Source organism: Astyanax mexicanus, chromosome 7, assembly GCF_023375975.1.
Source record: "Astyanax mexicanus isolate ESR-SI-001 chromosome 7, AstMex3_surface, whole genome shotgun sequence".
Taxonomy (NCBI): Eukaryota; Metazoa; Chordata; class Actinopteri; order Characiformes; family Acestrorhamphidae; genus Astyanax; species Astyanax mexicanus.
In genome coordinates, this window is record NC_064414.1 from 43,136,700 (window position 1) to 43,152,376 (window position 15,677).

The 15,677-nt window shown below is 37.7% G+C and overlaps 1 protein-coding gene across 8 annotated transcripts in view; it reads left to right on the forward strand.

The window, feature by feature from the left end:
• The first annotated feature begins 313 nt into the window (after positions 1-313).
• The window catches only part of khdrbs2 (KH domain containing, RNA binding, signal transduction associated 2), a 132,322-nt gene continuing 116,958 nt past the window's right edge, over positions 314-15,677 (forward strand). For 3 of the 8 annotated variants that reach the window (XR_007440038.1, XM_007256089.3, XM_049481595.1), the window contains exon 1: positions 317-653. Coding sequence is in view for 7 of the 8 variants with exons in the window: in XM_007256089.3 (XP_007256151.2) it covers positions 563-653 (91 nt within the window). In the remaining variant the exon portion in view is untranslated. Of the gene's footprint in view, positions 654-15,677 lie in introns of all 8 variants that reach the window. The other 5 variants (XM_049481594.1, XM_049481591.1, XM_049481592.1 and 2 more) reach the window with 2 other exon arrangements.

Here is a 15,677-nt window from a genome sequence, read left to right on the forward strand (position 1 = left end):
GACGCAGAAGTATAAATTGGGCTTTAGTCCGCTGAACCACTCTGAGCCCCATGACATCACAGTCTAACTTGTGTAAAAAAGAGATATAATATGTCCCCTTTAAGACAACAAATCTTACATTACGGTAGTATTAGTATTTATCCACAGAATACCGTGATTAACCGCAGTATACCTTATTATATCGTTACATACCGTTAGCGTTGATGCTGTTTGACGCTTTCCAGAATTCGCTTCTCCGACCCAGCCAATCAGCAGTGAGGGGGGCGGGGCCAGCGCGCTTATTCCGTGGCTATAGGCGGGGAGCTTTCGCACGAGAGCCCTGCGTTTAAACCGAGCGCGAGGAGGATATGAGTGTTTATTTTTTGGTTTGAATAACGCTGCCGTTATTAAAACAGCCGTTAGCTAACGGAGGAAAGCAGCCGGTGTTGTACCGATATCCGCTCCGTCAGTTCTCCTCAGGGTTCAGGCGAAGTCAGACCACAGTCCCGTCCGCCTCTCCGCACTTTCTTCCCCTGTGTCTCACCTGCTCTCGCCGCGGTCAGGAGAGGAGCGGTGGCCGGTTATGGATCAGGACAAGTACTTGCCGGAGCTGATGGCCGAGAAGGAAACGCTGGACACGACCTTTGTTCACGCTATGCGCCTTCTGGCTGAAGGTAACAGGATTATTTTACCCTCTTTATCCGGTTATTTATCCCTTTTCTGTCCGGTATTTGTGTACAGTGTCCCCGGGTAAGTCTCTATAATCACCATATGTGTGTATTATTTGTGTATGAAATGCTGGTGGTGTTTATAAACGTTTGTTTGTTTGTTTGTTCATGGTCCTGCGGTTGGGAGCCCTGGGTGAGGAATGGAGGGAAGGATAGAGAAATGGATGGAGGGATGGAATGAGAGAGGAATAGAGGGATGGAGGGAGATGTAGAGGCGTGCCTGAGTGCAGCAGCTTTTCCCCGCCATGCTGTTAGGGGGTCAACAAGCTCCTCCTCAGGTGTGTTGGGTTTGGAGCTCTGAAGTAGATTAGGGGACTCACAGGTCTGAACAGAAGCAGACAGGGCTCTGACTCGTTAACTGCTCTGTGTGTGTGTGTGTGTGTGTGTGTGTGGTTTCATCATTACTTGGCTAAACTTCAGGTGTTCAGGTGTGTTCATGCAAAAAAAAAAAAGTGATAACTAACTAACTACATGACTACCTAAAAGGAAGTAAAACATATGCATATGTATATAACTTACAGCTCTGGAAAAATTTAAGAGACCACTTTAGTTTCTGAATCAGTTTATCTGATTTTGCTATTTATAGGTATATGTTTGTGTAAAATCAACATTGTTCTTTTACTCTATAGACTATGAACATTGTTTGTCCCAAATTCGAAATAAAATATTGTCATTTGGAGCATTTATTCATTTGCTGAAAAATAACAAAATCACTGTTTTCATGCATCTTGACATGTTCTCCTCCACCAGCCTTACACGCTGCTTTTGGATAACTTTATGCCACTCCTGGTGCAAAAAATCACGCAGGGGCTTGGTTTGATGGCTGTGATCATCCATCCTCTTGATTATATTTCAGAGGTTTTCAATTTGATAAAATCAAAGAAAGATATGTTTTGTGAGGGTTTGAGGTTAAGAGGTTGAGTTGCGTGATATTGGAAGAAATAAAATGACATTGCAGTAGATGTTTCTATATGTGTTATTGATATGATTAAAGGAAAACATTGTTTTTTGTTAATGTTTTACAAACAGAAAAGTCAGGAATCCGATATGGTCAGTAATAACCTTTTTAAGTTCATTTTTCTGACAGTTTGTGGCTAAATTCAAAAACAGGAAAGTTAGTGTAAAACATTATATTTAACTTTCCCCTTTCCAAAATCACTGAAATACTGAAAGTGAGGGGTAAATTAAATTAAATTAATGAAATTATATTGGACAGATAAATATGTGTATTTTTTGTAAATCTCAGTATATATATCTTAGAGAAACTGCAATGACTGTTTTTTTTAATTATGCAGCCCTACCCAAGATGGTTCTTAGGGAGATGCAAGTAAAGAACCATTTTTTGTCTTTCATGGTTCTTTATACACATCTCTTATAAAAACAGCTCTTAATGAAACCAAAAATAGTTTTGTTCTATACCATCGCTCAAATAACCCTTTGTATCACCTTCATCTTTAGTTTTAGGCTCAAATTAAAAGTAACACTGTCATTACCATGTAACATTATCACTCACTGAAGTGTGATCAGATGTAGACTGCTCTCAGACCAGTTCCATAAGCAGAGTCTGATCCTGTGGCTTCAGTAGCTCCTGTGTGTTGGATTATGCTTGTGTGTGTGTGTGTGTTTTAATGCTTCTGTGTTTCAGAGCCTGGGGTGAGGGATGGATTGAGGGATGGAGGGATAGAGGGATGGAATGAGGGATGGGGGTATGGAGGGAGATGTAGCGTGCCTGAGTGCAGCAGCTTTACCCTTTCATGCTGTTAGGGGGTCAACAAGCTCCTCCTCAGGTATGTTGGGCTTGGAGCTCTGAAGTAGATTAGGTCTATACAGACACAGATGCAAAGGTCTCAAACTTACTGGTGTCTGTGTGTGTTTTTAACTAAATAAGAAAACAAAGTAAATGATGGATAAAGAAATGCTCGCATTTTAATGACACCTCAGAAGACGTTTTAAGAGGGTGTGGGGCTTTCTGACTTAAAAACTCCATTTGTTTGGACAATAGAGGGAATATCAAATTCAACTCGACCAAACCAACAGTAAAATGATCCTACTGGCTATCTTTGTGTTCGGAAAGTATTAGTGTAAATATGAGAAACTCATTAGTGCAGGAAAAAATGACAGCGTATGGAAGATTTATATGCAATATACACTCTTAAAATAAAGGTGCTTTATGTAGTTCTTTGAGAAATTCCACTTTTTTATGTCTGAAGATATGAACTCATAAGTTTTGCTCACTTTAGTAATGTCCATTGTTCGGTTTGATTTACTGGGTTTTTGCCATCAGCATCCGGAGTCTAACAGAGCCCAATGGGCCTTGCTCTCTCTGGGTAAGTAGATGGCGCTCTCTCCCCTCATCACTCCAAACAGACCTATTAATGCAAATACAAAAGAGGTGTGTCTGGGTTCACATGTGTTGGAGGAGGCATTTCCTAGCCTTCTTCGTGCTACCATTGTTGATGGTATTCTATTACTACTAACAGGGGGAGCCTTAATGAGTGGGTGGGTAATTGGTCTTCCAAATTGGGGAGAAATCAGATAAAATTAGAAATACATATAGAAAAAAATTTAGCTGTATAATTATGTTACTGTAAAATATGCTTGTTTTCAATTTTTTTTCATAAACAGCCCAGTCTTTAAAGAACCTTTACAACCTCATTTTTTAAAATCTGTTAAAATGCTTCTTTATGGCACCAAATATTTTTTTATGGCAATCCTCCAAGAAAGTAGTACTTTGTAGTACCTTTACTTTCAGTGTAAGGTCAATGTAAATCATTATAACTTTGCTAGTATGAGTAATATGAGTAATTAACATGTGATATAAACATCTCTTGAAAAACTAGATCACTTAAAATATTATTTAGTATTTTGCCCTTTTTAGTAACACAGATGCCGTGCAGTATTAATAACTAACTGCATTGATCCATTCCTGCCACACTCCAAAGCTGTACATATGGATGGTTAAACTGCCTGGACTTTAATATTAACACTGAGCATGTGCCAAGCACTTACTCACATCTATAATTCATAACATGTTTCTACATTAGCTATAGCTCTCCATTATCACAGTTGTTTTTGTTCTGTTATTTGTTTGTGCTATCTTGGTCAACCTGAGGAGGATGGATTCCTCTTACTGAGTCTTGGTTTCTCCTAAGGTTCTTCTTAGTGTAAGGGAGTTTTTCCTCGCCACTGTTGCCACCCCACTTTCGTCACTGGTGGCACTATCACTATGGTGCTTACTAATAAGAGGCGTGGACCTGTTTCTCTGTAAAGCTGATTTGTGGCAACATTTGTTGTAAAAAGCGGTATATAAATAAAACTGAATTGAAGTATTGTAGAGAATTGTCTTGCCTTATATGAAGTATTGCTAAATCACAGTATCGTGATATCTTATTGGGATATGCCCTTTGATTCCCACCCCTAGTCAATTCTCTTCTCAAAAATCTTATGCTAACATTTGATCATCTCTTATTGTAGAAACATCGCTTTTTGATAGAGCTGAAATTGGAGGGAATGTGACATTATCATTAAGTCACTGAAGCGTGATCAGATGTAGACTGCTCTCAGACCAGCTCCATAAGTAGAGTCTGAGCCTGTGGGTTCGGTATCCTCTGTGTGTTAGTGTATGCTTGGATTGCTTCATCAGGCTAAAAGGGAAATCTCAGAGAGCCCGTCTCATCCCCGGGACGACGTACAACCTCAGTGACACGACAGCTGGAGGTTTCTGCTCCTCCGTTTCAGACAGGGATGATGAATGAGTTTACTAGTGTGATGCAGCTGAAGTTAAGAGAGGCTAACGCTTTGAGCAGGCTGCTAAATTGCCCTTGTTTTACTGATTCAGTGAGTTGGTTCATGAAATATTGTTCAGTTTTTACTCCTGTTTTTAAGAGCCCACCATTAGGCTGATTTTCCTAAATAATGCAAAATGTGTTCATGTCATAAGAATGGGGTGTTTTTGACCAGTGCAGTAGCTTTGGATAGCAGCGATGTCCAACAAATTATGCAAATTCAAGCAATCTGAAATAATTTGCAAGCCAATATTTTGTAGATTGATTGATTAGAGATACAATTATTTAATGAAGGGCTAATAAACATGTTTGTACACTGTTTGTATTTATATTAGATCTGATTTTCTAAAGAATTGTTTAGTTGGGTATTCATACTTTTCTTATTTTTTTTTTTTTTTTTTTTGCTCCAAAATAGGGATATTATTAATGAAACATTGTCCCTCTCTCTCTCTCTGGCGTACGTCCTTAGACCCTCAGTTATGTTGCTGCAAGCCAGTCCAGTGTTTCATTGTCCAGGTCTATTAGACCTTGAGTGCCATTTGATGGCCGGAATTTGGGGCAGGTAGTCATCACGTGTTCCAGAGTTTGTGATGGGTCTCCACATTCGCAGTGGGCACTGTCTGTAAGACATTGTCCATAAAGTCCAATTTATACTTCTGCGTCAAACCTACGCCGTAGCCTTTGTGTATCCAGCTATGCGGCAGAGCGTGTTTATACTTCTATGTGCACGCACCAGCGGCTCTACATCGCTCTGCAATTTAAATCATAAATGCGAGAATGTGTAGTCAATTTGTCAATTTATTTAGCTCACTAAATGTAGTCTAAACTAATGGTTTATCCGGCTCTCTAATCATTTCAGGAATATTTCATTTAAAATGTTTGAAAAAAAAAGAATCACACATTTGTGTGATTGTCCTTATTAGTCATTTTATGTAAAGGGTTTGGTGGTTTTCTACTCTTTTATCCTACACCCTCTAGCCACTTCATGAGTGTTAAAGTGAACGTGTTAGAAAAGGAGGAAATCCTCATTAATATTTACAGGGCAAGGGTGCTTCAGGACTAGACTTGAAGTGAGTGATAAGCCAGAGTGGACACATATTAATATCATAATAAATTAATATGGGCACCTTTTAGAAGTGGTTGAAAAGGGTGCTAAAATTTGGCATTTTCACTTGTGAAGCAGAAAAAGATCCCAGAAGTAAAGCCGCTGTTTCGGTTGAGGCTAACATTTAAGTAAAGCCTTAGAGGTTTGTTTGAATCTCAGCCCGAGACACTGGCTCCCTGCCAGTTTTTATTTACCCAAGCATGTTATCCAGCCATGCTTTATTTATTCCCTCAGAATACCTTCGTGATAGGCAAGCCTGTTAGTAGGGCATGTACCGTGACCGGCACCTGGACCCACACTAAGTGACTCCAGTCTTCCCTCTGCATTTTGGCTCACCTTAATATCCTCTCGCATCAGGTTGACTATTTGACGGGCTTGTTCCTGATACGGCCGTGATCAGAAACTCTAACAGCCCAAACATGGAATTTTCTAAATCTCTGGCAAAAGGAAACAGAGCAGGTTTTCCATGTTGAACCTAGGGCTGGACAATATGGCCAAAATTTATTATTATTATTTTGTTTATACTAGGGGTGTGCCATATTGTGTTGTACGTAGGGGTGGGAATCGTTTACTATCTCACGATTCGATTCGATTCCGATTTTGGGGGCCACGATTCGATTCAAAATCGATTTTTGATTCAAAACGATTTGAATTATAAAAATTTCTGCTTCTGGCTTATGAATCTTATTGAAAAAAAACCCTCCATAATATACACTGGTCCTGGAGCAGGTAATGTGTTACAAAAACAATAAATTGTGCAGGAATGTGGGTCCTCAGTGACAGAGGAATCACTGGGATATCACAATGACGTTAATGAACAATAAATAAATAATAAATAACACTGCTTTATTACCAGGCTACTAGCGGTGGTGTGTAGGTGACGCTGCTGGGCTGATGTGATGATAGCAGTGAAGCGCTAAAGTTCAGGAGCAGCTGCTGATTAACTAGTTAATTTAAGGTCGTTGTATTTCTTCAGAAAGGGGGCAGGAGGTGGAGAAATTAATTCATATGGTCCATTCCTTAATTCCTCTGTGATGAGGAGCTGAAATTAGCTCTGATTAGCTTATTGTATTTTTCCGTTCCGCCTTAAATGCTGCAGCCCGCTGCCACCTGTAGCGTTATTTAAGGTGGAACTGGAAAGTTAGCTAGTTAGCTAGCTAACAGTTACTGAAACTAACTACTAGCGATCTTTTTTATGCTTGTTATGAAGCATTCTGCCATAAAACATTGAAACTACACGTTAATCTAATGTAATATAGTGCTTGTTCTGCCATCTTACCGGTGATTCTCAAACACCTACGCTCTGTGTGTGTCTGGAAGATCTCCGTTTGAAAGGACAAGCGCTATCCCCAGGGTTGCCAGGTCCAACAAAAATACCCAGCCCAAAATCAGTCTAAAACCCGCCCCTCAGAATCGATTTTGGGACATTTTAAATCGATTCTGAATCGTAGTAAATGAGAATCAAGATTCTTATGTGAATCGATTTTTTGGCACACCTCTAGTTGTACGTGATAATATCGCCAATAATTTTGTATATGGTGAACGATATTATACCCTGAAGTATCGTGCCATATCACCCCCCCAATTATCACATCAGGGTACTACTTCTTTGCCGTTTTTAGCAAAAGAAAAATTCACACTGTTTTCATTTCCTATTATATATCTACTAGATACAGATTATATCTGTCCAGTATCATTTATTTTACTTTAATACTGGATATATGGAGATATTTGGAGTGCATTACTAGTATCATGACTTTCTGGATCATTGACTTCTGTTACAAATTTGATTAAATTATTTTTTTTAATATCTCAGTTAGCCATTTCATATTGCATGCAATAATAAAATTCTAAGTATTTTTCTTATTCAGTGTTTTGTAATATCGTCAGAAGTATCGTTATCGTGAAAATACCATGAAACATCGTGATATTATTTTAGAGCCATATCGCCCACCCCTAGTTTATACAATATAATTACAATTTCCTAGTATGCAGTGGTCAAAACCTACCAAAAGTGCTCCAAGGAAAACAGGTTGATAGGCCCCCGAAGCTTATGGATACGATCTACTGAGGTCTACTTCACAAATTACAGGATTTAAAGAATCTGCTGCCTATGCCTCGGTGACAGAAATCACAGTACACCCTCAGTGGTCAAAGCCTCCCTGGATTAGAACTGTTTTGGCAGGACAGTGTTGCATACACAGTGTTATGAAGATGGTTTTAATGTTATATCTGATCAGTATACAAGCAGTTTCCTCTGGAAATTTTAAGAGAAATAGTCTTTTAAAGGGGACATGAAACACTTCAAGTATTTAGTATAATTCACAAGATGTATTTTCACTCTAACAAATTGTATAAGTTTAACAGTTGTCAGTGAAGCGGAATTAAAATAATAAGCAATCTAAATGTCATTTTTTTAAGTAAGGGCAGCGCCATCTTGTCCCAGCGCTGAAAGTGACGTCACAAGGTTGGTTCTCGCACGCCTCACTACTATAATCTATGAGAATACCGTAATTTAGATCCTCAATAGATCATAAAATCCAAACCAAAACTCAATGCAGATCGGGGGGGCACTTTTGTATTGTCCCTGTGTGTAGTAATACTGGGAGTAGTGAAATTTAATAGGGTGAGGAATGAGAAATATTCACTTTCACTTTCATACCTTCAGCGGGGGCTCGCAGCGCTGAAGCGTGAGAATCCTCAAGTTAGCTGTAATGCTAGGGGTTAGTGGCGAGCACTTTCTAGACCAGGACTATGTGAAGGAGAGGGGTTTGAGTCAGGAGCATTAGCGCCGGATAAATAAGCTGCAGTCCGAGGCTTTTTTCCTCCGTTTTTTATTTTTCCTCTGATCAGCTGGGATGTACAGACCTTCCGAATGTGTAACGTTACTATGAGAGCAGCAGCTGTACGAGCCAAACAACGCGCTCACCCAGCAGAGCAGCGAGAGGTACCGTTACCGAAAGTCTAGATAAAATGACAATTTAAAGAGAACATAGCTAGCGTTAGCTACTTAGCTAGCTATCTTATTATAGCTAGCCAACGCTAGCTAACTAGCCAACACTAACTAGATGAAGCTAAGTAACGTTACCCAGTAAGCCTTATAACTTCTAAACTGAACGGTTTATCAACCAAACAGCGCCTTGGTGTTTCAATATCCACTTAAATCATGTTCGTTTCATTCAGTCTTAATAGACTTTGGACTTTACATGTTAAATAGCTAAATGTATATAAAATAGCTGGTTAACTGGATGGTAGTACCTGCTGTGGTCGCGCTGCAGGGTTCTGCACGGCTCCACGTAGAGAGAGAATAAACACTCCCAAAACCCTTCGCTCTCAGAAAAGCATCTGAAAAGTCCTGCTCAGGTTTATACAGGAAAGATCTCTGAGTAAATGCTCCATGTTAGCCTAGTTCAGCTTCATCTTCATCCATAATCTCCACATACAATAAGCGCTTTTCCTCTAGCTATATGCCTGGGATCTTAAACCAACCAACCTCGTGACGTCACCAGCGCTGCACGGGCAACATGGCGGCGCCCTAGCTCAAACGTAACAAACATAAATATATTATAATTTAGTGTGTAAACATTTTATATAAAAATTCCCCCCCAAATAAATTCCATTATATTTAATCCCTTAGAAAACTTGTACAAACTGAAATGTTTCATGTCCCCTTTAAAGGTCATAGCTTTTCTGATGACTTAAACAGTATACAGTGCAACCTTACTAATTATAAACACTTTAAATCCTCAAGAGATCAAGCGGTCCAGTCATTTTCAGCATTCAGTAATTTCAGGATACATAACAGTGTCATTCTTAAAGAGGGTGATGATTCATACACACTGATTAAAGTGTGAATTAATTAGAGTGTAATTTACCATACATACATTGACCTTTAAAAGAAAAGGTTCTGCATCTCACCGTTGATTCATTTTTATTTGTAGATTTGTTCTGTAATGAATATCTAAAAGACTCTTCCAGAAGCTCCCTTACATAAACACACACTGAATAAATGGCTGCTGCAGCATTCATGGGTGTCTTTATCGATTTTCAAAAACACAGTAGCGATTTTTATCATTATTAGTTTGTAAAGATTATTAGCAGACAGTGGTTCATTTAATGTTGTGTTTAAATCCTGCATACTAGAAAGTAGGGATGTAAGAAAATGTTGATATTGTATTATATAAAAAAAATCCAAAAACACAGTATTAATATGTAATTATTAGTTTGGTATTAGACAGTGGTTTATGTTGCGTTGTGTTGTGTTTAAACCCCGCCCACTAGATATCAGGGTTGTACTGTCATTAGATTCCAATGTTATGATTTTTTTTCTAAAATTTGACTGGAATAATCATAATATATTGTGGTATATTAAAATATAATATAACCCCTATATTATTATATTTTGAAATGTATTAAATTCTAATAATAACAAAAAAAACAAACCGATGTCTGTGTAACCTGTTTCTACTTAAGACATTTCACATCAATACACATTTAAAAATAAAGTATTAAGAGTATCAGTATCAGTATTGGCATTGGAGTTACATTAGTATTAGTCTTAACCTGTGGAATCACCTGTTCTCCATTAGCTGAGCATGTTATGTTACAAAGCCCTATTTTAACAGCAGTTTATTTATTTAGGCCTTGTATAATATAATGTGATATAAAATAATCTCGCTATCACATTATAAAACAGCTATTATAGTTCAATGAAGGAACTTCAGGTACAATCTGAGTGAAAAAGCTTGAGGGATTGTGTGTGTGAAAGAGAGTGCTGTGTGATTGAAATAACACACATTCACCACAAGGGAGAAGTCTTACCCCCTGCACGTTCCAGCGCAACAAAAGGAAGCTGCAACAAAGGAAGCGTCTGCATTATAAAGGGAAGAGTAAATGAGCTTATAGTCACTGCTATTTTATCACCATATCCGTGTTGCTTTATATGCTCAGTGACCACTAATACAAACCCTGCCTCCAAAACTGTTTACTCTGTAATCCGAGAAGGCTATATTTCTGCACTTTTATGAAGCCTCTGACAGAAAGCTAAAAAAGCTTGGGTTACTGTCTTCAATCCACGCCTCCGCTCGGAGTTGTGATTTTTGGAGTCTGCACAATAGAAAGCAAATCCCACTTTTGTGTGAAAACATTTCTAGTGTTAAGAATAAGTCGAGAAATCTAAGAAGCTGTGTATCCTATAACTACTGCAAAACACTACATTGCTGAGATCACTGTGAGCATTAATAAACAATGCTGCTTTCTTTTACCGTTGTGTTGTACCTTTTGAAAATACAGTTTCCTAAAAGGTTCTTGGCTTGAATTTATGGTTCTAATGTTGGGTGGTATCCACTTTTTTATACCTGCATATTGTCTTCAAATATTATCGTGGTATGCAGTATTTTATGAGTGGGAAGTACACTCTAAAAAACAGAGGTACGATATGAGTACTTTTTTGTACTTAAAGGTACACTCTTCATAATTGTACCCTCAAAGGTATAATATTGGTATTTACAGGGTCAGATTTGTTCCTTCTGAAGTACAAAGTAATTTCTAACAGAAATAAGTACAAATTTGTACCATTTAACCAGCCAAAAGGTACATTCAGTATTCTGCATCACTGCACTAATAAACAATATCTATTTAAATTGCACATTTTATATTTTAAAGCCAGACAATTTTGGATCATCAATTTTTTGAGCCATATTTAGATAATGATAATGTTTATCATTTTTATAATCTTTACTGGCACAAAAAACATGGGTACAAAAAAGGACTTTCACTGAAAGGTACTTTTTTGTACCTCAATATAAGGTACAGCCCCAGCGACAAGCTTTGTACTCTTTTGGGTACAAATCTGTACTTACTTTCCTTAGAGTGTAGTGTAAGGTGAGCAAATAGTAAACATTTTAAAAACAAAACATGATGCTCAAATCTTATAAATTCACTATAAAACCCAATATGTTCACTAAACGCAAAACCTGTGTTGTATTGCATTACCTTATTATCTTAAATTTAGGTTCATGTAATATAATTTTTAAGTGCAGTGAACTTAAAAATATCTACAAAGAAATTTTAATTAATATTTTCCTGAACTCTCATTTACAAAATTATTTTTCTCAAATACTACATTGTTTTTTGTAAGAATACATAATTAAATTGATTTTTGCCAGCTTAAGCAGAACACAATATATATGATACTATATTATTTTTCTGTTATATCAATTTAGTCTTCTCTTTGATTTAATTCAAGTATTATTTTTGTAATACTCATAGAAAAGTGAACGAAGGAAGAACATTTTACAGAGTGAAGAGTATTGAGTTCACAGCCAATACAGAGTTACTGCAGCTCAGAAAATGATGCTTGTTCTTACAGCCAACAACACTAAGGTCAGACAGCTAACCATAATACATTATCTACAAGTTTACCTAAGGTAACCCAGGGGTAGAATCACTACACACATATGGTCAGAACTGAGTGTCAGAAAATAGGAGATACACCCAGTATGTAAATAGATTGTGCCAGAAGCCAATGAAAAAGAAGCTTTGCCAATGTGAACAGAATAAACTGTGTGGCCACAAATGTTTACTTGACTCAAAATAGTTGATTAATGTTTGAATTAGTTTTTTTTGTAAAACAGGCTTAATTTAGTTGAATTTAGACAAATTGCGGTTGTGCACATAAACAAACAATCTATTTTGCACTATAGATATTTGACACATCAGATACTTCAGATACTTGTAATTTTAAAATACCGTCATCTTTCAGAGATTTAATTTTTAGAGCCTGCAGTATACACTTCAAAAAATGTATAACTAGTGTAAAACATTTATAATATGTGCAGCATTTTTGTACAAACACAAAAAGCCTCACTCACAAATGCTTAGCCAAGGCAAACTGTTGAAACACAGGACAAAAATAAAGCAGCCGAAAACTGAAAAACCCAAATTAGGGTGAGAGTGATAAAGAGAAAGAAAGAAAAAAGAGACGCGTGAACTCCCTCTGGTGTTTCCCTCACCCAACACAGAGCCGATCAAAGCAGTCAACTGTGCATACAATTGCAGATTCGTCATTGCATAGCAAAACTCTTATAATACAGAGTTAGGCTGGTTGTCAAACAGAATTAAACACAATGTCATTGGTTCAGTCAGCAAAGATGATGTCAGTGTGGGACCCTCATCACATCCTAATGATGGCTGTAGTAGTTACTCTGAGTCAGGCCCAAGACCTCAAAGGTTTCCAAAAGTGATGTTATAGTAATGGATGTACCCAGATTAGTTTGGAGATTGGTGAAAACAAGCCCTTATCTTTTAACACAATCAGGCCTGACATGATCATTAATATATTTGGATGTTCAATTGTCTCCAATATAATTGTGATAAACACTGTGTTAATGTGTTTAGATCACCTTATTGTGGTGATATGATAATAACTTAGCATAATAATGCTATTATACTTCTTTATACAGCCACTGCCTTTAAAGTATTAAGGATATACAGACATTGAATTTGTAATTAGATTTTTTAATATCTAAGTGGTTAGTAGGCTGACCTCACCAAGTAAGCACAATGGGCAATACCTAGGTCAACAAAGATTTTTGTATATATATTGTATATCTTTTATTGTACGATAACTTGTTACCATTATTATGACAGGCCTAATCACAACAACTTTCTTTGGGAAAAAAACAGCCTCTAAATACTGTTCTGTCCATGCGAAGAAGAAACAGCACAAAAGTGTACCACAGACTTCATAGAGGCAGTGTAGAAAATATACTTTCTTAAGAAAATTAAGAAAAGGACATACTTTTAATTACAGGGGATAATTAAACTTGCAGTAGGGGCTCTTAATTGCTGGTTTAAATTAGACTAGAGAACCGTCTGTACAGTCATGTTTTAAAATCGGTTTTGCCTAATTATCCAAAACATCTCTGTGGTCATAATTGAAATTGCTGCTGCCAATCCTGCTACAATGTTTAAAGCAGGAAGTCCGATTTTAATTTGTGTAGGTAATCAATAAGTGAAATGAAACCGCATAAGTGCTCCTGAAAAGAGCAGTTTAGAGGCGTTCCTGTGTCTTTGTATGGCCCAGGGGCATGTGTAGAGGGATTCCAGAAATCGGTCAATATTGATCAGCGCTTCCTTCCAGGGAGGTTCACAAAAGAGTACTTTTTATCTTAAACAGGTTTGAGTTGCCCTCTTAACTGCTGGTAGAGCCAGGTTTCCATGTGTTTGTCTAAACAAAAAAGAGAGTGTGTAAGCGCAGATAGTGCAGTGTCTCTCAAAAGTGAAGCCACCACAGGTTCAGCAATTCTGTTGGCTGTTTGCAGTATGATGTGTAGCTCTGCACAGTCCTCTATGTTTCAATAGAAAAAGCTGCCAAATTTCCATCTCAGTTTGGTCCTCTGAACTTTGCATCCAGCTGACTTGTAGTCAAGCTGGCTGGAAACTAGCTAGTCAGTCATACTGCTAATGATCATGTGGTGGTGTTCTGTTGGTCACATTTTTACACAAAGACATTTTTTACAGTGTTTTCAGTAAGTATAATCTTAGGCCTAAATGGCCACTGTGATCTAACTAGTTGTTGCTAACCAGCTAATATTAGTGTGGTTAGACCTGCTAGACTTCATAATGTGCTTTCTTTAAGCTTGTTTTGTGGTCTTTTCTTGTCTTTTTTAATCATCTCCAATGCATGCTGAATTTCTTGCAGCTGCACAGGCATTAAATTGGACCGTAGCGCATTTGAGTTGAGTACCTGTACTGTCAAAATAAAGCACATTAACTGCACTTTTACTGTTGAAACATTACACTTACTGAACAGACTGAACTGTATTCAGTGGAAAATTCCACTCTTTAAAGCTGTGCTGTAAACTCAGTAACGGCAGTCTGAGATGCTTGGACTGGGGAAAGGGGGTGGGTCTACTTTTGGTCTTAACTGGGAAGACTTTGCAAATTGTCAAGAAATGAAATTAGAACCATACATTATACAGTCATTAATTTAAATTGATTTCTTCCAAATGGAGTCACTAAATGCAGTAAACCGCAATAACAAAACTGAACTGCCCTTCGGTTTCTGTAAGTCCAGAAAGAACATGCCTGAAGAAAAATCTGTAATATAAATACAATGTGTAAAGTACAGGTTTTGATTAAATTGTCTAATGTAAAATCATTGGAACATGTTTTCGGTTCTCTGCACTGTCCCATGGTGAGCGGGATTAAACCTGCATTTCAGTGCCTGCCCTTCTGATTCTACTTTCCACAAGAAAAGGCTTCCACTACAGGGACAAACGCCTGCCTGGAGCTTTTTCTTTTAGAAGCATATTGATTTTATGTATTGTGAAAGCAAAGCATGTTCCGAGTTCTGGCACCCACTCTGTGGAACTGTGCCAGAGTACCTGGTTTCATCTGTGACTACAGCTAGAGTGTAGACATATGGTCCAGTATGCAGCGTCTCAGAAGAGAGCTAATGAGAGAGTAAGAAAAATGTGAGGTCTTGTTGCTCTGGGTCCTGCTTCGCTCACAACAACAAAGCAGATTGACGAGACTAGGAGACGTACACTCGCTGGAAATAACGGCACTTTATTGTTCTACTTCAAACATGTTTATTAAGCTGTCTCGTAACTTCATTCCTCTGTGTCAACACAAACCTCAGAACTCCTAAATTAAGACTGATAAACTATGCCATTCCATTTTCCAGACAAATGACAAAACACCTGAGTGTGTGGAGCGAGAGCTGTTTAAAATGCGGTGTGATTATGAGGTCAGCTGTTGCTGACAGCACTCCAAAACTCATCATGCATTTTTTCCCCATTCATAAGACAATCATGCATAGGCTAATAGGTTAATGCCATTTTTCACAATATTTTGGCAAATATTGTTCTGCAGCTGAAATAGATAGATGCCCCCATGCCCTTCTTTATACAGTGAGGGAATTTCTCTACAGCTTTTTTCTTTCTATGATTATTTATTTTTTTAATTTATAGTCATTATATTATTTTCAGCTGCTTCAGCCTGATTGTTTGTGAGAATGGGGATCTGGCAGGTTTTTTCCATAAGTAGACTGTTTTTGTGGAAAAAAAGAAGACC